Here is a 26964-nt window from a genome sequence, read left to right on the forward strand (position 1 = left end):
GAATAGTCTCTGATGAAAACAATACATGATTGGTTTTCATGGTTCATTCAGGCCTCGGAGGTGCTTCTTGACAAAATAGCATGCCGGCAGAGCATATTCTTCTGTTGAATGAATCAAACGTAAGCTTAGATTATTGGCCAGAACAAGACAAACAGGAAATAGAAAGTCAACGATATGCTATAAGAGCCGTGTGATCTAACTCCTTTTGAGAGAGAGCTCAAAAAGCTGAATCTAAAAATGTTGAGGGCCACATGCGGATTATACGGTATTACTTGAAATCACCATCTCTGTATATTGTACGATTTTAACCAAGATCAAACTCTACCCCACAAGGAACAAAGTCAACGGGAACTTCACCTTGGATTTATCGCTCAAATTCATCGTTTTCTCGAAAGCTGTATGACAACTACATATTTGGAACTTTGAAGGGCCTTTGCTGTTGAAAACCAGATAGTCACGGGAGAGAATTAGGAGGAATGGCCAACCTTCCCGATGACGTAATAACCAACATCTTATTGCAACTACCGGTGAAATCCCTGGTCCGATTTCGATGTGTCTGCAGATCTTGGAAATCCCTTATCTCAGGTTCGTCATTCGTACGATCTTATCTTGATCGTTCCTTCAGGTACGGTGAAAATGTTCTTCTTAAGTACACCATCAATGGTTCTTCAGGACTAGGAGTCTGGCCTCCGAGCCGCCATGAATTCTCTAGTGTTGATCCATCAATTCTACCAGCGTCAGATAGATTTCAGTTGAATGGTTCATGTAATGGCGTCATCTGTTTAACCACTTTCTCTAGAATCGATCCCAATCCCAATCCCAACGCCGCTAAAATTTATCTCTGGAACCCCTCAATCAATGAACTCAGGGTTGTTCCAGAATCCCATTTTCGAGTGTCGAATTTGGTCGGTTTCGGGTGTGATCCCTCCAGTGGCCGCCTGCATGATTTCAAAGTGGTCAATTTCAAAACCCAGCTGAACTTCAAGGAGATTCTGTTCCTACCGAGCCCCACCGAAGTCGAGATCTACAGTCTAAGAACAAACACTTGGAAACAGATCGGCCGCATCTTCCCTTCTGGATTTCCTAAGCACCTGGGTCGCCAAGCTTTGTTTAGGGAGTTCATCTGCTGGTGCTCTTATGCCTATATAGGTAATCTCAAGATGTGGACGTTAGTATTGTTCGATTTGATCAATGAAGTATTCCACGAGAAGGCTACGCCAGAGAGCATTCTTTGTATTGAGCAGTACGTAACAACGCTGGAGGGATGCCTATCGATATTAGCATACAATTGTTCCTATGAGTACGAAGTGTGGATCATGAAAGAATTTGGGGATGCCGAGTCATGGACAAAGCTGTACACGATCGATATACCAGAGAAGCTCGCACGGTACACACCGTTAGGATTTGCCGGCAGAGATGAGGTTGTTTTCGCGAAGATCCACAAGCTCCAGCGTGGCAACGACAGGACGCTTTTGGCTTCGTACAACATGAGGAGCAAGGCATTTGAGGGGTCCCATCTGCGCGTCGATTCCTTCTCGAGCTGTTGCATGGTGAGTTACGTCGAGAGCCTAGTTTCTGTCGTGCTCGGGAATGCTGCGCCAACGCAACCTCTCTCCAGATTGTCTGGGAATGGGTACAGAAGTATCGCTCGAAAGAACGGTCCAAAAGATCAATCGAAATGATGGTTCGAATGGCCCATCAAATATCGACCGCAAATGGTCCATCCATCAGAGCACGGGCTCCCCCATGATGTGGTCGACAGATTACACGTTTTGATGAAACGGACAGAACATGTTCTGCTCCTGGAGCCCCCTTTGAAGTTCCAGTCCTCTCTAGCTATTTGCATTGCTGTGCATCTTGAGGGTAGTATAAAACATGCTATCTTCAGGTTTCTTGTAATGTCTTCCTTGTTTGCATTATTGTTCCTTGTACGTGATTGAGTAGAATTAACGAAAGAGTTCTCGATATACTTGGCCGAAGAAGGGCGGCCCCGTCAGCTACGATGATTCCAGCCTCAGCCGTCTGGTCCACATTATTTGAAAAATACTTCCAATTCAACATGAAATTCAATCTGTACGATATGATGAACAGGCCCTCCTTGGGAAGACTAGAGGGCTATCGCCACTCTCACCCACTCCCACTTTCTCCCTTTTGTCTTTCCCTTTAAAAGTCTTTACTCCACCAACTCAAACTTACATTCTCATTTTCCTCCCTATACATTTTTCTCCTTATTAAATTTTGTTTTCCCTTTTTCTTTCTCTCTACTTTGCTCTTCTTCATCATTCATTATAATTATTTAGTCAATTTGTCAATGCATATTTTATGTAGTTTTATTTTGTTTTTCCTTAATTTATTCATTCTTTTTCAAAATGTTATTCTTTTCAAGTACTAATATATATGTAGATTTTCTTTTATGTGTTTCCCATACAAGACTTGCATATGATTGAGTATAATATTATCGTGGCCATCCCCGTTGAAATTATATATCCTCATAAAAAGAAAAAAAAGAGATCAATTTCTTGTGTTATTAATCGAGTCATGTTCATCTTTTCTATTCCTGTTTTGACTCATTTTCATCTTTTCTTTTCTTTCTTTAATTGACTATTATTATATAAGAATAATCACATAAATGATTTATGAACTTTCACTCTCCAATTACATAAATGGTCTATGCTTTGAACCTTATGTCAGCACAACCACAAGGATCTTGCCCAAGAGTCAGTGACTTAAACAAAGGAAAACAAGTCAGTGTTTCACAATGCGCATTTCAACAAGTACTGAAGTCCCCAATTTTCTGAACCCGAAAAAAAAAAAAAAAGTTCCCAATTCAGATATAAAATTCATGCTTTGTCAACTTAAATTTGAAGAGGAAAATAAAGGGATTTGCATAAATGACAAAATTGAGACTACCACAAAGCCAAGGCTGCTCAAATAAATTAAAAGATCTACATCAACCAAACCATTCATAATGCAGATCAATACATATTTCACGCCTCTGTAAGGCAGGACACCTGTCTTTTCTTATCGGGGGGCTTTCTTTGAGAAACTCCAGTCATTTCAAAACCTGTCAAATGGATCTGCAAGATTAGAGAATTTGTTACAATTTTGTACCAATATATTGCTTTACGAGCATTAGGGGAAAAAGAAAGGCAATCTCAATAGCCGCTATGAGAGTACAGGATGGCACCATTGGCCCAAATGTATCTGCATTCTTCATTTTTCAGGGCTTATGACCAAGGATGGCGCAAAGCTGTCATTTTACGAGGAGAAGCTCATTCAGTCTTTATTTTACAAAAGGCAACCTCAGTACGATTCTATAGTATCTGATAGTGCAGACAAATGGTTGATGTTGGACATAAAGTGCTAATCTTGCATCATGATTTTCTCCAGATGATTCCAACATATATTCAATCAGAAAATACTTCTTCGTCTTTTGAAATATCTATCACCTCTAGTGGCTAAGCTGAAATTTTTAGGAATTAAAGATGGCCATTACAAACAAGATATTTATCAATTCTAGAAATTAAGGCCAACCATTAGTGAGCATAACACAAGCACGATGCCCTTTTAATTAGAGATGGCAAGGGGATCCTTCACTAAAGAACTCAATCAATGCCCTCACCCCCTACATCAAATTCCCACTACCAAAAACAAAACAAAAAAGGAAAGGAAGAAGACCAGAATATATCATATATATAGTATTTCACAGGATCAGCATCAGGAGTTCTGTTCTAACCAACCTAAGGAAGCTTGGAGCAATGAAGAGAGTCTCTGCAATTGCGCTTTCTTCCTGCCTTGTCATAAAAAGTCAAATCTTCTCAAGCTGTAGATCCAGTAGAAGAACAAAACATAAGGATGCTGAGGCACAATATGCCAACAGCATAAAACTAGCTAAACCAGAGAGCATTTTGGAGAACCTCCGAGGTCCAATTAACATCAAGATCATTCATGTCAATAGAGGGGAAGTTAAAAGTTCCAAAAAACTTCAAAAACACTTTATCATTGTAGGTTCAGTGTTCCAACTTCTAAGTATTAGTTGTACTGGAACATGCAAAGCCAGTCCTCAGGTGGACCCTGAACCAGTTCATATACCTTATGAAAATAAATTAAGACAAAATATTGTGAGGACAATGCACATTTTCCTATTAAGGTATTTTCCTCTACTGCCAAAATATTTAGAAGAAGATAAAAATATCGAGAAGCACCATTTAAATGAAAGTGAACTCTTTCGCCAGAAAATAAAAATGGCCTTTACCATGACAAAATCTTATTTGAAATGTAAAATGTTCTTCACCATGACACTGTCAAATATAATGTTTAACAAGGTGAACCTAAGAACCACCTCTGAACATTCAAAATCACAAAAATGACTGTATTTTCAAAGAATATAGAATCTATTACTTCACTTAATTTCAGAAAGTCATACATAATTTCTGTTGAAAAGAAGATATCTCTAAGTAGATCAGAAACATCTAACTTCTGAACAGCAAGAGAAAGGCAAAATAAACAAAAACATTTGACTTGCTGCAACAAGCAAATCAACATTAGCAAAGAAAAAATATATCTGTTGATGTGCATGACAGAGCAAAAGCAGCAACCAATAACATCAGCATGAGATATTACCAACAAAATGATCTCTTGCATGAATCACTTATGCTTGCCCAAGTACACAGCACAAATAACCCAAACCAAAACTTTAAGCACCTGATACGCAGTTACATCTCAGATACTCCCTTGAAGCCCTCCTTTTCAAGAGTTTTAGCTATGGAGATGTCACCAGTCTTCACAATCTTTCCGTTCTCCTGGTGAACCAAACAACAAAGGAGGACCTTGTGAACCAATATGTACAGCCAACAAAAAAATGGACACATCTTGACAATTACAAAAATCACGAGTTCGTTCACTGCCAGACAAGTTTAGGATAATTGTATCATTTCTATTTTAAGTATCAGAAAGTCAGTGACTGAGGAATCACAGGACAGGGGCTTTAAAGAATGATTTTGAACTAACAAAAGCAAATTGCCAGAAATCTTTTATTAATTTTGACATGTAACTAAACTTATAAAGAGCATCATGGGGGTTGCCAAACAGATTATTCAGACTTTTAGTTGACGAGAGATTCCTGCTCTTATTTATTTATTTTTTTTTTTTTGAAGAGAAGCCACATTTTCTTTCCACAATCCTCCACATTCATCTTTCCTGAGCAAAATCTTTCATCTCTCAAAACACAATATTATACACACAAGTGCTCATTTTTCTTTTCTTTTACCCCGTTTCAGATGAGAAGAAAAATTAGCTATCTATTGGTTCCTATATATCCTCCATAACTTGAACCGAGTTGTAGCCTCGTAGGAAAGACAAAAGGAATGCTTCACGTAATTGAGTTGCTTTTCACCATCATTCTTATGAATTGCCTAAGTTTTACCTTTCCATTTGAAGGTCACTATTTTTCCTTGACAAGAGCAATCATTGCTTCAATAAAATATGATTTTGTGCACCAATGACTCATCAACAGTGCTACCTCAACCCTCCTTTTCATGAGCATTGTCATGCCAACTTTGATTTTAGGAAAAATATAGCTATTCAAACATTGACATACAACTTGAAAACTTAGTGCGTCATCAAATCCTATCAAGGACCATGCCATTTACTTCTCATACATGCATTATCAGAAAGGGAAAAATGATCAACTTGTGTGAAGGATGAAAGAGATAACTTTGAGAGGACTTACCATTACATGGATATATCTAGGTTCTATGAACTCCAGGAGTCTTAAATAATGAGTAATCATCAAAACAGAATTCTTAGGAGTCAAAAGTCCATTTACTGCCTTTGCCACATCTCGAAGTGCATCAACATCCAACCCAGAATCAATTTCATCCAATATAGCTAATTCGGCCCCAAGAACCTGCAAAGGCATGCATATACATCTTACATAATATTACCAGGAAGGCTTGAGAAGTAAGCACAAGATGGAGGGACAGAAAAAAAGAGGGGCAGGGGGCGGGGGGGAGGCCACATATTCCTTTGGAGAAACATCCAATATATCCTTTATGCTTTATTTATCTGCACGCTACATAGTCTTTGGTGGTCTATATGAAACCCATTAACAATGTGCTCCATTTTAACAAATTTATAGTATGCTTCCTTTTTGAATGTAATAATAAATATAGCAAAACCTACCGCGAGTTGTAAAATTTCATTCCGCTTTCTCTCTCCACCACTAAATCCTTCATTGACATTTCTGTTCAGGAAGTCCGCCTTCATGTTCAGAAGATCAAGTTTTGGATATACATAAGCCCAAAACTGCATGAAAGAATTTTCAGCATAAAAAAGATCAACGAACAGCATTGGTCTTTTTCTAATGTAACGACCATCAAAAGTCAGATAGCCAGGCAACATTTCATGTAAAGGTAGAAACAAGCTAGACAAGCAAATCAACCCTAGCTTATGTAATGCTCTCATTTCCTTTTTGAGAAGTAAACGCAGTCCACAAGGTACAGAAATATATAAGTCAGGTAGCTAATCACTGACCAAAACGAAGATATATGAGGGTGCAAAGACTATCCAGTTGTAGTGACACAAACAATATTTATCAAACTAGATGAATTTAGTATGCAACAAACACTAATGCAGTACAAGCAACAAACAGAACTCGTTCTCAGGCACTTGAATGTCCATGGGCAGCAGCTCAAAAGTCAAAATATCAAAGACAACCTGAGAAATCTCAGCAAATAAAATAAATGCATGATACAAATGTGAAGAGAGTAACCACATGAATGGAAGAGACTGATTCAATTATTTGCATAATACAAGCAAAAGATAGATGTAATAAGATACAATTGTACACCTCAATTGGACTAAGCTCAGGTTGATTAAGCTTTCTTCTTCGAGCATTGTATGCCATGTTGAGAAAGTCAGCATTGCTGACACCGGGTATTTCAATTGGTGATTGGAAGCTCATAAATAGCCCAGCAAGTGACCGGTCCTCAGGTTCCATTTCAAGCAAATTCTCGCCTTTAAACATCATACTGCCGCCGGTTACTTCATAATCTGGATGCCCAACGAGAACCTGCAATATTATAAGTTCACCAAATAATTCCAGGCCCGCAGAAGAGATAGGTACCATCAATTTGAAATGACATGATGTATCTGATGTAGCACACTGACAGCAACAACAAGCAATTACGAGCCAGCCAATCTTGCAGAAGGTGAAAAGCTAGGCAAAATAAAAGGAACCTTCTACGAAGACACTTCCATAACATCACCAAAAATTTCCCCACCACAATCTTCCAGTGAGCAGTTACTTTGGCTGACCACAAATTTGTCACCGACAATCAGCATTTTCAATATGATATATATTATAAGTTGTGACCCCAAAAACTAGAAAATTAAAAGAACAAAGAGCAATCGGAGAAAATAAGGAATGGTGGAGATCTCGCATGTTTCACCACAACAAAATACTTCACCCAAGAATACTTTGTGGTCACATTCAATCAACCGTGTTAGATCTTCCAGAAAACATGACACAAAATAGAGCATAGTGACCTATAATTATTGACTTGGTGGAATATAATATATTTGTTGTTGTTGTTGTTGTTGTTCTTGTTCTAAATGCCATGTCTACAGTATATGTGATTTTAGTTTCCCATCCCATTCTATGGATCATTAACAATTTTGTTTTTGTGCTCAGCCAAGGTCTTAAATCTAATGAAGTACCAAAGGTATAATCACAGGTATAATCACAAGATTAAATTAATCCATCTTCTGACAAAAAAACTGTAGCCTAAGAAACACATGTATGAATGAGAGGTTTGAGAAGCCAGGGTCAAGATAGTTGATAATCCTGGGGAAAGAGAGATATGGAAATTGAGAGGCACAAAGTTCTTTGCGGTTGATACATATTGACAAACGAGAAGGTAGGATCTGCATATGTCAGAAACATTTGGACATAATTACGTAAGAACTATATACCCCACCAACAAAGATAGGAACTGGAACTTTTACAGGCGCAAACAAGAAGCCGTAAAGATTCTCTTAATCAGGCGCAGAGATAAATTAAAATTATCTCTATATCTAATAGTTGCATTTAGTAAATCAATCATATGATATTTTTCCATGAATGTTCTGCCATCGGCATATAACGTCTTCCATGAACTATTGGTCTAATAAATCAATGCCTGACCCAGTAAACACACAAACAACCAACCTTTGCAAATGTGCTCTTCCCAGAACCATTCTTCCCCATTATCGCATGAACCTAAAAGAACAGTTCAATCAATGTCAGAAATTTATAAACATCTGCCAGCATAAAGCCAATTGAAAATAAACACAAAATCATGTATGTCAATTTAAATCGAGTTGCAGATGCTAAGTAGAGAGCATAGAAGAGCCCGCACGTTTAACATATCAACACACTTCCAAAGACAGAAACCAAACAACCCTCTCTATTGCATTCAATACAAAAACCAAAAATGATTACGAGAAATCCCTCGAAGCTGAAAGAATTCTCAATTGATGATAAAGCCAAAGAGCAGACGACATAATCTCATGAAATCCACAGCAAAAATTGGATTCTCGAAGAACAGCTCATCGCGACGCCATCACTGCATACGAATTTCACCAACTAGAAGCTCCTTCAACAACCACCTCAAAACCGATCACGCCCCAGCTAAACATTCGAATTCGAAGTTCAGAACCCAACAAAAACAAACGGCGAGCACGAAACGAAACGAACCGAACAGCCGAAACGACCGAACCGACCTCTCCCTCGTAGATGGTGAGGTCAACGCCCTTGAGGATCTCCTGCCCCGTCTCGGCAATCACGGCCGTCAGGTCCCTGACCTCAAGCAGGAGCTCCTTGCCCTCGCCGCTCTCGACGGGCGCCGCCGAGCGGTCGGCGGTCGAGAGGGCGGCCCTGACGACGCACCGCCGGAGAGGGACGGAGCGGAGGGCCCGGAGGCCGCCGCGGGACGGAGGCCGAGCCCCGCAGGAAGGGAGAGGAGGGAGAGCGCCGCGGCGGCGGTCGCCATGGGGGGAGGCCGCCGTGGGAGGTCGCGCGGTGGAGAGCGACGGTGGAGCTGAAGCCATTGGACGCCGCTTTCTAGCCCGACTTCGCTGATGCCTGAGCCCAAAATAAAGAAGAAGCAATGGAAGTTTAAAAAATAAAAAACATAATCGAATTCATAAACTTTAAAAATATAATTAAGTTCTAAAATTTATTACAAAAATATAATCGAGTCATAAATCTTTTAAAAATTTCAATCAAGTCATAATATTTTGAAATTGATGCAATCGAAATTTATAACTTGTTATAAAAGTTTATTGAGTTCTAAAATTTTTGAAAATGGTAATTAACAAAGGACTTAATTACACTAATTTGAAAGTTTTGGGATTTGATCATATATTTTGAAAATTTCAAGATTTGATTGCACTTTTTCACAAATTTGGAACTCAATTATACATTCATAATAAATTTTAGGATTTTATTTTATTTTTTTGAAAAAATTTATAATGTAATTATAAGTTTTAGGATTTTAATTATACTTATTACTTAAAAATAAAAAATATAAACTTTAATTGCTTTGACTCTTCATTTTGCATATTTCTTTTTTTTAGGAAAATATATTAGCTACTAGCATGCTCTTAATTGATTTTTTAACCTTAATTTGACTGCTACTTAATGTTAAACACCATGTACAAAAATTACACGAGATCTCAAATATCCAAAAAAAAAAATGCTCAACTTTTTGCACTAAGTTAAAAATCTAATCACAAGCGAGATAAAAGTGACATGCTATAGTTGCGCAAAGTTTTGTTTAATTTCTCATATTTTGATTAAAAGCGACATCGACACATTTCATCCCACACGTAAGATGAGACATGCTGATTTGGTGTGATGTGCATAATGAGACATTTATTCTTTTGTCAACTTCTCATAAGATTATGTTTCCTTTCTTAAACGATTTTATTAAAAAACATATCTCTATATGTTTTAAACAAAATCTAAATCCAAGTGAAAGTTGGACTTTCCTATTTTAGCAGTCAGACTCTCAAATGCGGATTCAAATTTGGGAAATTGATCTTTGGATCTTATTTGTTCAATTTCGAATATCCACAACATATCTAATTTAGAATATTCGAAATTTTACATTGAACTCAAACTCGAGACATATTTTAACACATCCAATGGAATCGCCTGTTTTTTCACCTAGGACAAAAATGACTACTCAATTGGACATATTTCTTTGGAACCCATCCACTGACGAGCGGAGACGCCTCCCTCGGCCCCGCTATTTCGTGTCGGAAGTGGTCGGTTTCGGGTCCGTTTCCTCGACAAGCAGCGGCGGTCTCAGCAATTTCAAGGTGGTCAATATAAGAATAGAGTGGGGGCTTTTCACGGGCCGTTGCCTGCAATTGGAGGCTTACAGCCCGGGGCGAAGTTCTTGGAAGCGGATCGGCAATGGATTCCCTGTGGATCGATCACAAGTGCTCGGGCAACCAGGTGGTCTTCAGGAATTTCGCGTGCTGGTCATCGTACCAGTACGACGCGTCGCCCGTCCTGTTCGATCTGGTCGAGGAGGCTTTTCATCGGATGTCCTGCCGCTCTCGATGCGTTCACTGACCGAACAGATATGCCTGTTGGATGGATGCTCGTGCCTGATTGGGTACGAGCCGTCGTGCTGTAGCCGCGAGTCGTGGATCATGAAAGAGTTCGGCGCGGTCGAGCCCTGGACCAAGTTGTTCGCGATGGATCTATCTTCAACTTCGTGTGCCGTTTCACGATGCTTGCTGCTAGGATTTGCAGGCTTTCAAGGCATCATCCTCTTCATCAAGAGCTCCACTTCCGGCCGGCATGTGGTGCCTACAACTTTGAGACGGAACGGTACGAAGAATTCCAAGTTTAAGTCGATGCAGTCCAGAGCTGTCGGCTGGTTACCTACATGCAGAGCTTGGTTTCTCTTAAATAATTCCTGAATTATATGGAGTTTCCGGAAGCAATAAAGATCTCATATGTTTCTCTTACGAACACCCTAGATTTCTCATGAATATATTGGTTTGGAATCTTTTATGACATGAATATAAATTTGTAGTAAATACAGCATGATGTTCGAGTTCGAAAAATTTTATGACGAGAAAATGCTGGACACCTTACACTTTTGAAATATATATCTAGGAATTTAAGGCTGCATGATTATATGGGATTTTCATTATGGGATAAATGCATTGTAAGTCCTCAAATTTATTATAAAAGTGCAATGGAAACATAAAACTATTAAAAATTACAATCATGTTTTAAAGTTTATCCAGAAAGTGCAATCCAGTGATAAAAATTTCAAAAAGTACAATCAATAGAATGACTTGATTAGATCAATTTAATAAGTTTAAGACTTGATTGTACTTTTTGAAAGTTTTAGAACTTAATGTAACTTTCCGAGTAAGTTTTAAAATTTGCAATGCACTTATCCTTTATTTTTTTAAACAAAGTCATATACGTATTAACATTAGCTAATCCAACCCCTCCAAAAACGCTAACATTTTGCACATTGGACAAAAATTATACCACCTTTCGAGCGTCAAAGCTCAACCTTTTGCATGGGGATAAAAATAAAATGACTTTCAAGCCTCCTAAAAAAAAGGTCTAACCTTTCGTACGTGGGATGAAAATAACACCCGTTACAACTTAAAAGTGACATCTATTCTCATCATTAAATTATCACGTGTCATCCTACATGGCTTAGTGTGTTGATGTGTACGTTGAACCCCATCAGCCAACACAAGAAACTGACTGGTTTCTGATTTTCAATCCTTCTTAGGGGATTATATTCGTAATCTTTGTTGTCAAATTTCCTGCGTCTTATCCCAAAATTGATGTCGCATTTGTCATGGTTTAATGTGGTTCGATTTACTGTGCACGTCGAGTCGACACGGTGAGTCATGTAGAATGATGCGTGGTGCTTTGATTGTGAGAACAAACGAAATTTGTAACTATTTTGTCTCGTTGGTTAAAGGTTTAATTTTATTTTTATTTTTTTGGAGCGATTGAAAGGTCGTGTTATTTTTGCAGCAGATGCAGTAGGTTGGGTATTTTTGGAACATTCACAGATCATTTTTTTTCTGGTCCAAGTGTGAAATGTTGAGTTTTTTTTTTTTTTTGGCCCAGTGGAGGTTAATGATATCTGCAAAATATTCATGATTTTTAACGATTTTGATTTTTCATTTGGCCGTCGCATAACGTGGAATACCTCGTAGGATTGAAATAATTTACACATCAACAATTAATTTGTTATACTTATAGTTTCTCCTCCTTTTTTTTCCTGAGGTTTATACATTTTGGCTTGCAAAAGTTGCCTTAAATTTATGCTTGTGATTTCAAGAAGTCTTAATTTTTTTTTGGCCCTTAAGATTGTATTACTTGGATATAAATGAGGGGATGAGAGCCCTATATATACAAGTATAGACTCAATTGTACCCTTAAAATCTCTACTTAATTTGATGGTTGAGATTACATCTCCCCATTTTACCAATTTACCTACACTTATTACAGTATTGTCTACTTTCGGGAGTATTGTAAAATACTCAAGAAAACCTTAGCACTCTAGATATTTGAGATTCGCTTGTTTATGGATCAATCACGGTCCTTCATTCAAAAATTCTCTAGGTCACGCCCCTTCCTTGGGTCATGACACTTGTCCATCTACAAATGGCACGAGGCATTAGTTTTTTCCCTTTTAATTGGTGAAAAGATTCACTCGTTCATGAATCTGTTTATTACGATAGAACATTCAATTTGAATTATAACGATTGTTCATTTTGAATTTCTAAAAGAACTTGTCACCGCCATCCACCATGGTTTTAGTGGGAGCAAAGCCGATGTTATTAAATGCCGCAACATGATTAAATCTCCGCCGTGACGGACAAGGGTTTCTTCGCCTTTTTCCTTTTGTTTTTCCCCCTTTCCGAAAATCCCTTGAGGCTGCCCCAGAAATACCTTCTTGTTCGGCTTGACATGGAAATGTCGATGTGATTGTCTATTGTCCACAGCTAATTTCATCATTGTTTAACTTTCCTCAAAGATGTCTTTGCAGATCAAGACGTACCGACTAATTATGCAAGTGACAACATAATGGCAAGAGCTCCAAGAAAGAGTCCCTCAAGATGTCACACCCCGAAACCAATAAGAGTGGGGGATAACACGGCCGTCCTCCTTAAGAATGTAGCCTCAAAAATCCTAAAATTCAACTCTTTAAAGTCCCCTTGTTGATATCACTCTTGCTAGTAATACATATTTTCTAAGTAGATCGAGCACCCACTATGCCTATTTATAAAACCAAACTGCAATTTTTTTAACCCAAATCCAGGATATAACAAACATACAGTAGAAAAATAAGTTACAAACGCTTCAACATAACTATATTTATAACAAAAATAATAATTTCATAATAATATCAAAATAAACATCAATGGTCTAATCCATTAATCAATCTCATTAATTTGCACGCCAATGGTCCATTCCTATGACTAATTTCAAATTATGTGTTGATGGTCCATTCCATCAACCAAACTCATATTACATGTCAATGGTCCACTCCATTGACCAATTCGTTGCTCAATATCAAACCATGGTCACGATACAACATCTGGTGACGAGGGGACCAAGATTCCCCCTTAGTAAAGTCTCCACCTATTATTAGCCGGTAGCTCGGCCCATAATAATATCCTAAACTCATATACGCATACCCCCAAGTCTCTCACTAGACTCATAGCAATATTGAGCATTAATATCAATCCAGAATAACACCATTCACAATTCACAAGACCAAATCCATAAATCATTTCATATATCACCAAAATATTTCACAACTCAACTCATCCCCCAAAATACTTTTCATAAAACATTCTCAAATAATTTCATGACTCATCTCATAAATCAATTTTACCAACCGAATCAAATCAAATCAAATTTAAAAACTTATCACAAATCAATATCTATCTAACATTCCATAAACCATCTCAAAGTCGAATTTTTCGTGAAAAGGTTTCATAAACCCAAAACATGTAATATTTCTCAACTCCGTTCATCAAACGGAATATATTTCCACCAAAAAGTTCTCACACTATTTTAAAAAATCAAAATGTAGTAAATGCCCGATCCAAATTTTATGCAATAAACATGCTTATTTATAACTCATAAAATATCAATCATTTATCATTTTAAAAATATGAGCTTATAAATTGTTAGAAGAGATAGCACCACTCACCTAGGAATATTTATTATCAAATAACAAGTGTTACTCGAATCGTCGAACTCACAATCCTATCAATCAAACAAGAAACAACGCTAAAATCAAGTGAAACACTACCTCAACTATGAGGTGACTAAACTAAGCGTGAGCGCTTAGAAAACAACTCCCACGTGCCAATAAATTGCTCAACTAAAGCAATTACTCAAAGTCGTCCATAGTGCGAAGCTTGAGCATGAAACTTTATTATACCATAATTTTCTCCACTGAACTCTATTTCAATCGTACTTATAGTCAATGGAAAGCTCATCCAATATACTATAAGAACCCCAATTTAGTCAACCCGAAATCAACCTGAAAATTAACAAAATATGGCCCCAAAGTCCTGGTCGCGCACTATTCATCACGCTCGATAAACTTCAAAATTTTGTTTTGGGCAAACCGTAAGCTCAAATCACAATCCGTAAAATCATATGGCTTCAAAACACCATAAAATATCATTTATATAAAAATGCGCGGTTCAACGACTCAAAAATCATATTTCACCACTCAATTTTCCCAAAATTCCGAATTTTAAGCCCTAAGTCCAAAATTACTTCGATTAAACGAACTAGCGGCATGAGCACTTACCTAGCATTGCGTAGTTAAGGTGGCTTGGCGAGGCCTATGATGAAAACACATGAAATCTTCTTTCTTCTTCTTCTTCTTCTTTATCTCTTCCTCTTCTATTCTTTGAGCGTGAGCTGTCTGGTCTCCCTTTCTCTTTGTCCTCCTTTTTCCTTCTCTCTTTCCCTTTTATCTCCTCCTTTTCCCCATTTTTTCTTTTAGGTTAATACACTAAAAAACCCCAAACTAGTGAAGCTGTGACAAATTTACCCTAAACTATTTTTTTTAACCATCAAAAGCCCTAAACTGGTATATCTTTAACAAATTTATCCCAAACCGGTACACTTGTGATCAATTTACACTCTGTTAATTTTCGTTAAATTTTACTATCAAACTATTAAGTTAAATGACACGTGACAGTTGATTGGTATACCAATTTGAGATTTTACGTTCCATTTGTCATACTTTACAATTTTCGTGATTTTTTTATGGTATTAATACAATTTAGCGAAGGATATATTTTTCATAAATTTATCAGTTTTGGGATTTTTGCAATCAAATAAATTAGTTGTACCAATTTAGAGTTTTTTATGGTCAGTTGGGGTAAAATTGTCACATGTATACCGGTTTTGGGTTTTTTATAATTAAAAAAATAATTTAAAATAAATTTATCATAAATATACTAGTTTTAGGGTTTTTAGAGTATTAACCTCTTTCTTTCTTTCCTTCCTTCCTTCTTGCTCTCTCTTTTTTCTTCTTCTCTCCCGAAGACTCGGTTCCTCTCTCTCTCTCTCTCTCTGAAGCTTCGACCTTTTTCCTCCACCTTTGACTTTTCAACCCCTTATTTTATACAATAGGCCAAAGAACCTACGTTGTTTCCAATCGAATTCATGCCCACTTTATATTGAACTCGCGGGCAATTAGGGAAAATTCAATAGACGGAAGAGGTGCGTAGCAAGCCATGGCAGGCCTTCCTGATGAAATAAAGACGGAGATCTTGTTGCGCCTCCCGGCGAAATCTTTGGTCCGGTTTCGGTGCGTGTGCAAATCTTGGAATTCGATGCTCACGTCGACCTCTTTCGTCGAAGCGTATGACGACCGATCATCGAGATTCGGCGACAAGTATCTTCTCAAGTACAACACCAAAGATTCCTCAAGGATAGGGATACACGATTTGAGTAGTCGTCTGCTCTCTAATCTTGATCCTCTGTTTAATCTGAGTCATGATACGTATGAGTTAGTGGGTTCATCCAACGGGATCGTCTGTTTAGCAGCGTACGACAAATACGGCCATACTCGATCTCGAGATATTTCTGTGGAACCCATCGACCCACGAGCGGAGACGCCTTCCTCAATCCTGCTTTATCGTGTCGGAGCTGATCGGTTTCGGGTTCGATCCCTCGTCTAGCGATGGCCATCTCGGGGATTTCAAGGTAGTGAATATAAGAATGGAAAGCGGATTTTCATGGGCCGTCGCTCGCAGGTGGAGGTTTATAGCCTGAGGCGAAATTCCTGGAAGCGGATCGGCAGCGTATTCCCTCGCGGGTTCGATCCCGACTGCTTGGGCAATCAAGTCGTCTTCAGGAATTTCGTGTGCTGGTCGTACCAACACGACGCGTCGCTGGTCCTGTTCGATCTGGTGGAGGAGGTTTTTCATCGGATGGTCTTGCCGCTCTCGATGCGCGCGGTGACGGAATGCGTACCCTTGTTGGATGGATGTCTGTCCCTGATCGCAAGGAATCCATCGCGCCGCAGTCGCGAGGTGTGGATCATGAAAGAGTTTGGCGCCGTCGAGCCCTGGACCAAGCTGTACACGATCGATCTATCTTCAACTTCGTGCACCATTTCGCAATGCACGCCGCTAGGATTTGCAGGCTCTCGAGGCATCTTCTTCGTCAAGAACTACTCTGCCGGCCTGCATGTGGTGTCATATAACGTAGAGACAGCACGGTTTGAAAAAGTCCAAGTCCAAGTCGATTCAGTCCAGAGTTGTCGGCTGGTTACCTACACGCAGAGCTTGTTCTCTCTTATGAATACTCGGACAACTAATTTTTGAAATTTATATGTATTTATTGATGTTTTTCATAATTTTGAAGGGACTTTGTTCTTTGATTCATCTGCCGCATGATGTGGACACCTCGTGTGGTTGAAAATCATTTCCATAGTTTCTCCTTTTTCTTTGAAGGCGAAAATATTTGGACTTTTCATGAGTTGCCTAGAATGCATGCATGCCATATTGGGGAAATATGCTCTTAAAATCGATCGGAGAGATAGACCGATCGAGACGTGGAAAGTAGATTCGCAGATAAAAGAGGAAACTTTTCACAAGTATTCAGTAGAGTTCTCTAATTACTTTTTATGGTTGCTTTTAGAAAACTTTAACGTCAAATCGCTACAAGTCCTCTTTAGTGCGCCAATGTGTCATTTCATCCTTAAATATATCTGGCCACGGGGAGATGTCCTGGTGGAGAGCACGAATACCTCGACTTTCTAATTTTCCCCTAATAACTCTTGAGCAATAACTTCTTATCAATCTTACCAATTCAATTTCAAATCCTTTATAATTATATTAATTCAGTCCATTCGGTCAAATATAACTAGCCGGCATGTCAACATGTCGGTGGCGAACATTGACTAAGTACTTTTTTAATTAATTTTTTGTTTTTCTTTTCTTTTCTTTTTCTCTTCTTCTTCTTTGGCTTCTTCTCCCCCACGGTGGTTAGCAAGCTCCGTCGAAGCCTCGCCGGCTACTACGGGTGAGAAAGTCAAAGAGAAAGATGGAGAAAAAAAGAAAAAGAAAAAGAAAATAAAATAAATCAAAAAAATATAAAATCATTAAAAAATTATCACGTCAGCGTTCCTCGAACGACTGACACTGTCAATGTTCACATCAGTACCGATCAATCAAATTTGACCGGATGAACTAAATTGACACAATTACAAAAATATTTGTGACTGAATTGACAAAAAAAAGTTTAGGATTGAATAATAGATTTAGGATCTTTTTGTAATTCTCCCCGTTAAAGATGAGAGACTCTCTTTTTCTTTTTTAATCAGTAAAAATAGATAAGGCAGTCGGTATCGACGATTTTCCTAGACATTATTATAAGCATCCACGATAGAGTATTCAATTTAAGTTATTTCTAGTCATTTCCGGTGAGCCCGTGGTTGTCATTTGCCGCCCACCATGGCGTTAATTGGAGTAGGGTTGGAAGTACTTTCTTGTTCGGCTAGAAATGAAAATGTTCGTGCGATTGTCTAGCGTCAGCAAGACAATGGACAATATCATGTGCACAACTCCAAGAACGAACCCCCCTCAATAGGCCAAAAATACTCGTTTCCAAATGAGTTCATCGCCATTTTATATTGTGCTACAGAAGTGGTGCTCTGCAAGTCATGGCAGGCTTTCCAGATGAAATTACGAAGGATATATTCTCGCGCCTTCCAGCGGAATTCTTGGTCCGATTCTGGTGAGTACGCAAATATTGAAATTCGCTGCTCACGTCGACCTCATTCATCGCAGGCTATCGGGATCGACAGTACGAAAATATGACTCTGGTAGACAGTGTCTCTCTATTTCCGATCGTAAAAAACGCTTGACTCGATCAAAGATGTTTCCTTTGGAACCCATTGTCGAACGAGCGGATACAGCTTCCTCGACCCCGCTTGTTAGTGTCGGAATTGATTGGTTTCGGGTTCGATCCCACGTCCAGTAGCGACCATCCTGGTGATTGCATGGTGGTCAATGTAAGTACAGATTGCGGGTTTTTCATGGGCCGTCGCTCACTAGTGGAGGTTCACTGCCTGAGGGAAAATTCCAGGAAGCGGATCGGCTATGTATCCCCTTGTGGGACCGATCGCAAGTGCTTGGGCAATCAAGTGGTCTTCAGGAATTTCATGTGTCGGTGCTACCAATGCGACGCGGCGTTGGTCCTGTTCGATCGGGTCGATGAGGTTTTTCGTCGGATGACTGAGCAAATATGTTTGTTGGAGGGATGTTTGTCCCATCGTGCCGTGGTCGCGAAGAATGGATCATGAAAGAGTTTGGCGTCGTGCCGTCGTCTATAGTCCAGGACCAAGTTTCGCCCGATCCAACTATCTCCAACTTTCAGGCGGCCTTCTGCATTGTTCACCGCTTGGATTTGCAGGCTCTCAAGGCATTTTCTTCATCACGACCTCATTTTTGGGTCTGCATCCGGCGTCCTACAAAGTTTGAAGACTTCAAAGTCGAAGTCGATTCAGTCCAGAGCCGTCGGTCGGTTTCCCGCATGCAGAGCTTGGTTTCTCTTACGAACACTTGGACAACTAATTTATTTTGGTATACATATGTATTGAGGAATTGGAATTACATTACTTGACAGATTAATGTGGGCAAACTCCTATCTGAATAACTTCCTCAGAGGGGCGGCGAGAAGGAGTAAAGGCCAATCCAAGAATTACTTCCTCCCTCATTGTTTCAGAGAAGGCGAAAACAACATGCTTTGTCCATGTCCAAAAGCAATAGAAAAGGAATAAGAATCACCGAACCCATGAACGGTAAACCATAAAAACCACTCCACCACCTCAACAAGCCTCCTTGTCTTGCAAACCACAATTCTATATCCCAACGAGAGAGATTGAGAAGTAGAACCAGACAGAGAATTTTAAACCCACAAAGAAGGTCGAGAGCGAGAGAGAAAGGCAGAGAATGGCCATGAGATCAGGAGCACCGCGACCACCCACCTCTTCATCTCCACGACCGCAAGAGATGACTCGGCCTCGTTATGAAGACATCCAACCGAAGTCAGCAGAGTGGAGAGAAGAAAAAGCGGCTCATGTTTTGGATGTCCATCTTCCAGGTAGATATGACTTTTCACGATGTATGATTTACATATCGATGTAAGAAGAAAAGGGAGACCATTTTCATGTGGCGAAGCCTAAATTCTTGCATGCTTTGAACGTTGCAGGTTTCGTTAAGGAGAAAATTCAGGTAACCTTGAATGACAATTCGCGCTCCTTCAATGTCCGAGGAGAACGTCCTCTCGGGGACAACCGGATCGGCCGTCTCAAAATGGATTACATCATCCCAGACAACTCCAAGATGAAGGACATGGAGGGCAGGTTCCAGAATGAGGTGCTCACGATCACAATACCAAAGGAATACGTTTCGCCATTCTTTGTTCCCAAAGAAAACAGCGCAGGGGCACAGACATCACCGGAAAAAGACCCGAGCACCGCTCAAAAGCCTCCAGTGATCAGTGAGCCACTAAGAGTTACCGCACCACAAATGCCACCACCTGAAACTCCTCTCTCCTCCACCACCAAACAACCGGAAAGACGATCAGATTATGAGAAATTGGAGTCTCCAAAGGGCACGTCGTGGGAGAGGGAAATGAAGAGGGCCAATGACACTGATGTTGCAGGCTTTGATGGCAAAGAGGTAAGCAGACATAAAAAATCAGATTCGGACAAGTCAAAAGCAGGAGAGAGTAGGAGCGATGCTGATGACGCTGGGAAGACGAAGAGGGATGGGAACTTGGGTGAAGCAGAGAAGCAGTTGCTTTTGAATATGGGTTTGGCAGCTCTTACGCTTGTGGCGCTTGGGGCTTATGTTGGTTATAACTTTGCTTTGTCCTAGGTCAGCCAAAGGCTAATCTACCTTAGGATCATGTCTGAATATATATAAGTTCATCGCATAGTTATGGGTGTGAAATAACATTAGAGGTAGTGAAAATGTATATGCGTGTTTACTTCAAATGCATATTTGTACAGGACCTTGAATAAACAATCCTATCGAATGCTAGATTATAGTATCCTATTTGTCGTGACTTTGATTTATTTAGATATCTCACTTTCCTTCATTCCTGCCAGGAAGGTATTTTCTGCTCAAGCGCTTTGGATCGAACACAACTTTCATGCATACTCTGTTCAATTAGCCTTGTCTGTGCCTTGTTTGTTATCGGTCCATCTATATGGTCTTGTGTTAAAAAACGCAACGGCAATATTAGCTCGTGAGACATATATCGAGATCGGAATGCTAATGACTCTATCATCAAGACTGCAACTCTTTTCGTGCAGATACAATAAAGCGGGATGGGATCATACGAAACCCCGGTCTGCTATCTTTGCTCCCTCTCTCTTTTTTGTTCATTTCACCAGTGTCGGCAATGGAGAATCAATCATTCAGCTGCTGCTGCCGCTGAGTAGCAAGATACAGCAAGCCAAGCTCATGCTCAAGATGCAAACAGTGTGTGGTCACAAAAATCCACCCGTCTCAATCAAAATGAAACTTATTTTGTGGAGGGAGAGAGAGAGAAGACATAGACAGCAAACGCGGTGGGGACAGTTGAAAAAAAGAGAGGAGACCAAACCTTTTCTAAAGTCACGGAAAACCTTGTCGCGTCATTTGATTTTGTCCTCATCCCTCTCGTGACACCCTGTGAACCCCTACACACTTGTCCTTTACCTTGGAGACTATGGAAATTTTTCATTCTGTCATAGAAATAACGTGAGATCTTTTATAGTAATATTCTCGTTGCAATAAGACGACAAGGAGGATAACTATGGTCACGTTAAATTATACTGTGGATTCGATAACCCAAAAGTTATGCTTTCCCATATTAATTAAATTATGTTTGTACTGGTTTTGTTGTTTCGTTGTTGTTGGCATGATGATGAACAGTAGAAGCTACTGATCCATATGAGTCCTTGTACTTTATCTGCTGCAAATTTTGTGTCCATCCATCAAGAGGGCAATAATTTAGTACCTTCGGATATAATTTCCAGCCTACCATCTTCCGGTCATTGACATGTCACACGTGATACTGAAATGTATCACAGGAAACGGAATATTCTAACCATATGTTCACGGGACATGACTGGTAGAGGATTTCCTGCAAATCTCAAGGAACGATTAGGTCAAAGCTTTTTGACTATTGCAAAGATTCCGATACAAAACAATATTTACATGCAATTGGTAAAGTTTAATAAGCAATCTCCACTTCCTCAGCTGGAAACTTCAAACCGCACGAATAAACATTTTAATATTGAAAGTTAAACAATCAAAACATCTTATTAGTCCAAGCAGTTATTCTCCTCCGATGTAGATCAGATTACTATAATCCTCTGAAAATTTTGGGACCTCAATATACTGTGACACCTTTTCATCTGGTGTAATGCGCCAGTTTCTGACATCAACACAGACCCAACAGATTCGAAGAGAACAAAAGAAAAATTGTCCTCACCCCTCTATATATTTGAGCACTGGCCTTTGTATCAGATACATCTATTGTGAGATTTTGCTCATGACTGCAGAATCTGGTTTGTTTTTGCTTGATGAATTTTTACGGTTCCAAAAATAAAAAGTCTAGACGAGGTCTTGCTTGAGTATAATAATAACTGCATATAACAAATAATTGACGCCCACAATAAACCTTGTTATTGAGATGCTCTACTTTGCATTTGTCTTATCCGGTGGAGGAACATGACTTCCTCTACTCCCCTGTACAAACATTCTCCTATGCATTCAAGCTAATTGAATAACTTCTCATAAGACTATAAGCAGAACTAGAGAGAGAGAGAGAGAGAGAGAGAGAGAGAGAGAGTTCAATCCATTCATTTTGCAGTTCTTCAAAATCTCTTGAAATTTCTCCAATTCCATCTTAGCATCTCTGTCTCTCATGGCCAAACAAGCATTCAGTCCATTTCTACTTGTCCTTCTCATGATATCAATTTCAATCCACCACTCAGCTCAGCTCGAATACACTCAATCACAAGCTCTCTTCAGAGTCCAGAAGCTCTTCCACTACCCACCAGCTCTGAGCAGCTTCTACAAAACCACAGACTTGTGCAACATTGACCCAACCCCATCCTTCACGTTAGTCTGCTATGAAGACAGCTTGACTCAGTTGCAGATCAATGGCCAAGATGTTATCTTCCCACTCCCTCAGCAATTTTCCACCTTTGATTTCTTTTCCACTCTCAGTGCGTTTTCAAGCCTGAGAGTCCTCTCTCTGGTCTCTCTTGGGCTTGGAGGGCCTATACCTAATGTGGTTGGGAATTTGTCTTCTCTTGAAATATTGAACATGAGCTCCAACAGCTTCTATGGTGCAATTCCTGAGGAGGTTTCTCATCTGAAGAATCTTCAGACTCTCATAATTGATCACAACAGGTTGGTGGGTCAAGTACCCAGTTGGCTCCACTCTCTTTCACTCCTGGCTGTCTTGAGTTTAAGGAACAACTCTTTGAATGGGTCACTTCCAAGTACATTTTCATCTATGGAATCACTCAGGGTCCTGGCTCTCTCAGGAAATGGCTTATCTGGGGACATTCCTGATCTTCACAACTTGACTTATCTTCAGGTTCTTGATTTAGAAAACAACCACTTTGGGCCACGTTTTCCTAACTTATCCACCAGATTGGTCTCCCTAAACTTCAGGAGGAACAAATTTGCACTTGGCATTCCTGAGAAACTAAGATCCTTTTATCAGCTCCAGAAGTTTGACGTTTCACTGAATGGATTTGTGGGGCCCTTTTTGCCACCGCTGATTTCTCTTCCTTCAATGAGGTATCTTGACATTAGTGGGAACAAGTTCACAGGAATGCTCTTGCAGAACATGTCCTGTAGTCCTGAACTTGCATTTGTGAACATCTCTTACAACCTCTTGAAAGGAGACTTGCCAACTTGCCTCAGATCTGAGTTTAAGGTCGTTCTTTATTCCAAGAACTGCTTGAAAAATGAAGATCAGGAGCAACGTCCATTGGTTTTTTGCCACAATGAGGCTTTGGCAGTTGATGTTTTGCCTCCGCAGCAGAAGCAGGAAAAAAGAAGCAGTAAAGCTAAAGCAGCTTTTGTGTTTGGTGTAGTTGGAGGAGTTGTCGGAGCAGTCACAGCTATGGCCCTGTTATTTTTCTTGGCTTTTATGAGGCTACAACGAAAAAGCGAAGTTAAGCCGCCCACTGCACGATCGATAACAGAGAAAGTGTCGACCGTGTGTAATGTGAAGCTCCTTTCTGATGCAAGTAAGATCCTTGTTTACCATTTATTACTGACTCTTATAGCCCAAGAATCCGTGATGTGACTTGTGAGGGTAGGACTGGAAATAAATTAGGAATACTATTCAGGTGAAGTTCAAATGTTCTTTCAAATAGATTTACCATGCATTCAGTTCCATGGTATTGAAATTGCAGTCTAAGTAATAGATCAAGTTTGGTAATTTTGAAGTCAATCCGATGCTCTATTCATTTTTGGTATTCAAAAGCTGAGCCATTTATTGTCTCTGTTTTTATCCCAACACTAAATTCTCCTGCCTTCAGGATACATATCGCAAACAATGAAAATGGGGGCCAGCATTCCAGCCTACCGGACATTTGCTTTGGAGGAGCTCAAGAATGCTACGAATAACTTTGATAATTCATGTTTATTGGAAGACAGTTCACATTGTCAGGTATACTTTTTCTCGAACTGGATTAATCATGACCATCTAGTTTCTATATCCTAATAATTTTCATTATATACTACGTGCTATTTGACAATTTTTACCTGCACAGTCTCAAGCTCTTAACAAATTTAGCAAGTCTAACATGCAATCATTGTCAATGGATAGTGATGGATTGCGCAGAATAGAAAAGTTGCCATTATATCTCCCCAAGAACATGAAGTTCAAAGGAAAACATAGTTAGATTCATTTACACGAAATATTCTTCTGAGAGTTGATGAGCATACGCATACACTATCTGCACCAAGTTAAATTAATTTTACTATGGAGAAGTTTCTGCAGACTAAAGTGGAACTAAAATTGTGGCGTGCATACTATCATCAAATACTGCTGGGATTATGACTTCCTTTTTTTTTCTTTTAATCATGTGTTCAGATATACAAAGGTAGGCTAGCAGACGGCACTCTTTTTGCTGTCAGAAGCATCAAAATGGCAAAAAGACACAGTTCTCAGTACTATATGCCCATTATCGAGAGGATCTCTAAGCTCAGACATGAAAATTTGCTTAGTGCTCTTGGACATTGCTTCGAGTGCTACCCCGATGATTCCAGTGTTTGCAGAATCTACCTTGTGTTTGAATTTGCTGTGAACGGGATGCTCAGAGACCAAATTTCTGGTAAAGTGATTTCTAAAATCATCCTTACAAATCAGTTCGCATAGTGTGATTAGTTTAGAATAGTGAAAGTTAGTAAATAGCAAATAAAATGTGCCACCTTCTTTGAATTATGGTAGTCATCATAATATCTTGTTGCTTGTTATTCAATTACCATCAAACTGGATTCTCCAGAGCTCCTTTTAGGACATGGTTGGCAGATATAGTGCACTAATCACTTGTTTTTGCTACTAAGAATTAGGAGTCCAGGACCAAAAGACCACTTTTACTTGGAGAATGAGTTTCTCCTTCTCTCATGTTCAACAAAGTAATATCTTCATCTCTTCCCACAGGAGGACATTTTAGGAAGACTTTTTCTTGGACTCAGAGAATTGTAGCTGCTATGGAGATCGTGAAGGGTATTCAGTTTCTGCATACAGGAATCGTGCCTGGAGTGTACTCTAATAACATGAAGATTACAGATGTTCAGTTGGATCACGATCTTCACATCAAGCTCAGCAAATATAATCTACCCCTCTTATTAGAAGACAATGGATCGGTGGGTAGTTATAACGATAATAAGACGTGCATATTAATATAGAGTGCTTGGCAGTGGATACTGAACATTTCTTTGCCACGACTTTCCTTCAGGCAAGTTCTCGTGTTCGGCTGGCCAGATCCAAAGGAAGTAACTACATGAGGTATAGCATGAATTTGTCAATGGAGTAATTCCCCTAATTCCTTTCCTCCATCTTATCTTCTCCTTCTTAATCCGAGAAATAGTAAAGAAAAGCCATCATCTTGATGCAACTGCATTTTCTAGTTCATCTGTTTCGATCAGCTATCCCCAACTAGGTGTCCGTGGTTACATCACTAACTCACTCATGCAGGCGTTCGTGTTTTAGATTCTCACCTAGTACTCCTCATTTATGCAGGGGAAAAGATAATGAAAAGAGTGATGTCTATGAAATAGGAGTGATTTTGCTAGAACTCATCGCAGGAAGGCCGATCACGTCCAACGATGAAGTTCGCCTATTGAAAGATCTTGTAAGTACTTATTTATTTATTTATCAGTTTCATTGCGGTCCTCAAAATCCGATAGAACAAGTGGAGGATGTCCTTGGCACATGAGCAAGAGACAACAAAGGATGCATTTTATAAGGAAAAAAAAGCAGCAATTGTCATTCCCAGTCAAAACATCACAAAACTTTTACCACTTTGTTGTGTTGCAGGTACAAGTAAGCTTGTCAGCTGACAATGGAGCGCGAAGGAGCATAGTCGATCACACTTTGCAAAAGGACTGTTCAGATGAATCACTCAGAATAATGATGGATATTTGCATTAGGTGCTTGTCGGAGGAGCAAAGTAATAGGCCATCAGTCGAGGATGTGCTTTGGAACTTGCAGTTCGCCACACAGGTTCAGGATTCGTCGAGGCATGATTTCCAATTTGATCAAGAACTTCCGGTGCCATCATCACTGGAATTGTAAATGTTGACTTCGTGTACAATTCCCACGTCAAAAATTTGCAAATGCAGGATGAACCGTCTTTAGTTCCTGCCACTTGAGATACATATAAGCAATCAGGAAGCTGTTTTTGAAGGCCCTAGCGAGTTTTCGAGAGAGAATTTCGTGTTAGTGGTTGAAACGTTTGTATTCTTTGTTCCATGTTGATGAATTGTATCACTAACATGAATTTAGCTTGGTCCTGGTCATTCTGGTATCAAACATCCTGGTTCAATATTAATTCAAAATTTCATGGGTTTCGGTCTAATGAAGAGACCCGAGGGTGGAGAGTACCATAGAGTTGCGATACGATTCTGGACACATAAAATATTTTAGAGGAAATCATAGGCGAGTACAGGGAAATGTCGGTGTGCGAAATTCAGACAGATTATGACTCGAGTATGCCAAATTCCCTGTTATTTGCAGATCTTATCAACTCAAAAGTTTTCTTTTTTATTAGCTTCCTTAATCCACAAAACATCATTTTTCGCAATCCTCTGAATCTGAACGATCCAATCATATCGACGATCTTTTTCCTCCTT

At 39.4% G+C, this 26964-nt stretch overlaps 5 protein-coding genes across 9 annotated transcripts; 4 read left to right on the forward strand and 1 right to left on the reverse strand.

The window, feature by feature from the left end:
- Positions 1–418: 418 nt before the first annotated feature.
- LOC104421167 (F-box/kelch-repeat protein At3g23880-like) lies at positions 419–1979 on the forward strand. The gene has a single exon (XM_039308627.1). It carries the CDS (start codon positions 477–479, stop codon positions 1680–1682), a length of 1206 nt encoding a protein of 401 aa, XP_039164561.1. The 5' UTR covers positions 419–476; the 3' UTR covers positions 1683–1979.
- Positions 1980–2809: 830 nt separating this feature from the next.
- On the reverse strand, positions 2810–9127 carry LOC104421168 (ABC transporter I family member 6, chloroplastic). 5 transcript variants are annotated; one of them, XR_005546838.1, is made up of 9 exons: positions 8764–9127; positions 8210–8260; positions 6851–7072; positions 6184–6306; positions 5732–5908; positions 4705–4802; positions 3741–3794; positions 3188–3250; positions 2810–3077 (listed from the first exon to the last, which is right to left on the reverse strand). XR_005546838.1 is itself a non-coding variant. In XM_010033029.3 (7 exons), the coding sequence occupies exons 1-6, from the start codon at positions 9088–9090 to the stop codon at positions 4716–4718; spliced, it is 987 nt and encodes a 328-aa protein (XP_010031331.2). In that variant the 5' UTR covers positions 9091–9127; the 3' UTR covers positions 2810–3077; positions 4705–4715. The 5 variants fall into 5 exon arrangements, 1 of the variants encoding a protein (XP_010031331.2); XR_720946.3 differs by having other exon boundaries at positions 3741–3823; XR_005546837.1 differs by lacking the exon at positions 3188–3250.
- A 6683-nt stretch (positions 9128–15810) lies between these two features.
- LOC104423363 (F-box/kelch-repeat protein At3g23880) lies at positions 15811–16905 on the forward strand. The gene is made up of 2 exons (XM_010035864.2): positions 15811–16239; positions 16333–16905. The coding sequence occupies exons 1-2, from the start codon at positions 15811–15813 to the stop codon at positions 16903–16905; spliced, it is 1002 nt and encodes a 333-aa protein (XP_010034166.2).
- A 2205-nt stretch (positions 16906–19110) lies between these two features.
- On the forward strand, positions 19111–20641 carry LOC104421169 (inactive protein RESTRICTED TEV MOVEMENT 2). Its single transcript, XM_010033030.3, has 2 exons — positions 19111–19687; positions 19796–20641. The coding sequence occupies exons 1-2, from the start codon at positions 19537–19539 to the stop codon at positions 20464–20466; spliced, it is 822 nt and encodes a 273-aa protein (XP_010031332.2). The 5' UTR covers positions 19111–19536; the 3' UTR covers positions 20467–20641.
- A 1676-nt stretch (positions 20642–22317) lies between these two features.
- On the forward strand, positions 22318–26670 carry LOC104421170 (probable inactive leucine-rich repeat receptor-like protein kinase At3g03770). The gene is made up of 7 exons (XM_039303517.1): positions 22318–23849; positions 24144–24274; positions 24701–24941; positions 25271–25476; positions 25569–25618; positions 25853–25964; positions 26150–26670. Exons 1-7 carry the CDS (start codon positions 22508–22510, stop codon positions 26405–26407), a joined length of 2340 nt encoding a protein of 779 aa, XP_039159451.1. The 5' UTR covers positions 22318–22507; the 3' UTR covers positions 26408–26670.
- The last annotated feature ends 294 nt before the right edge of the window (positions 26671–26964 follow it).

Source organism: Eucalyptus grandis, chromosome 1 (genome assembly GCF_016545825.1).
Source record: "Eucalyptus grandis isolate ANBG69807.140 chromosome 1, ASM1654582v1, whole genome shotgun sequence".
Classification (NCBI taxonomy): Eukaryota; Viridiplantae; Streptophyta; class Magnoliopsida; order Myrtales; family Myrtaceae; genus Eucalyptus; species Eucalyptus grandis.

Coding starts and splice junctions, on each gene's coding strand:
- LOC104421167 (XM_039308627.1), top strand. CDS start 477: ATGGCCAACCTTCCCGATGACGTAATAACCAACATCTTATTGCAACTA.
- LOC104421169 (XM_010033030.3), top strand. CDS start 19,537: ATGGCCATGAGATCAGGAGCACCGCGACCACCCACCTCTTCATCTCCA. Junction 19,688..19,795: donor TTTGGATGTCCATCTTCCAG/GTAGATATGACT, acceptor TGAACGTTGCAG/GTTTCGTTAAGGAGAAAATT.
- LOC104421170 (XM_039303517.1), top strand. CDS start 22,508: ATGGCCAAACAAGCATTCAGTCCATTTCTACTTGTCCTTCTCATGATA. Junction 23,850..24,143: donor GAAGCTCCTTTCTGATGCAA/GTAAGATCCTTG, acceptor TCCTGCCTTCAG/GATACATATCGCAAACAATG. Junction 25,619..25,852: donor AAAGGAAGTAACTACATGAG/GTATAGCATGAA, acceptor TCATTTATGCAG/GGGAAAAGATAATGAAAAGA.
- LOC104421168 (XM_010033029.3), bottom strand. CDS start 9,090: ATGGCTTCAGCTCCACCGTCGCTCTCCACCGCGCGACCTCCCACGGCG. Junction 8,261..8,763: donor TCACCATCTACGAGGGAGAG/GTCGGTTCGGTC, acceptor CTGTTCTTTTAG/GTTCATGCGATAATGGGGAA. Junction 7,073..8,209: donor GGAAGAGCACATTTGCAAAG/GTTGGTTGTTTG, acceptor ATAATATTGCAG/GTTCTCGTTGGGCATCCAGA.
- LOC104423363 (XM_010035864.2), top strand. CDS start 15,811: ATGGCAGGCCTTCCTGATGAAATAAAGACGGAGATCTTGTTGCGCCTC. Junction 16,240..16,332: donor TCGGAGCTGATCGGTTTCGG/GTTCGATCCCTC, acceptor CGTCGCTCGCAG/GTGGAGGTTTATAGCCTGAG.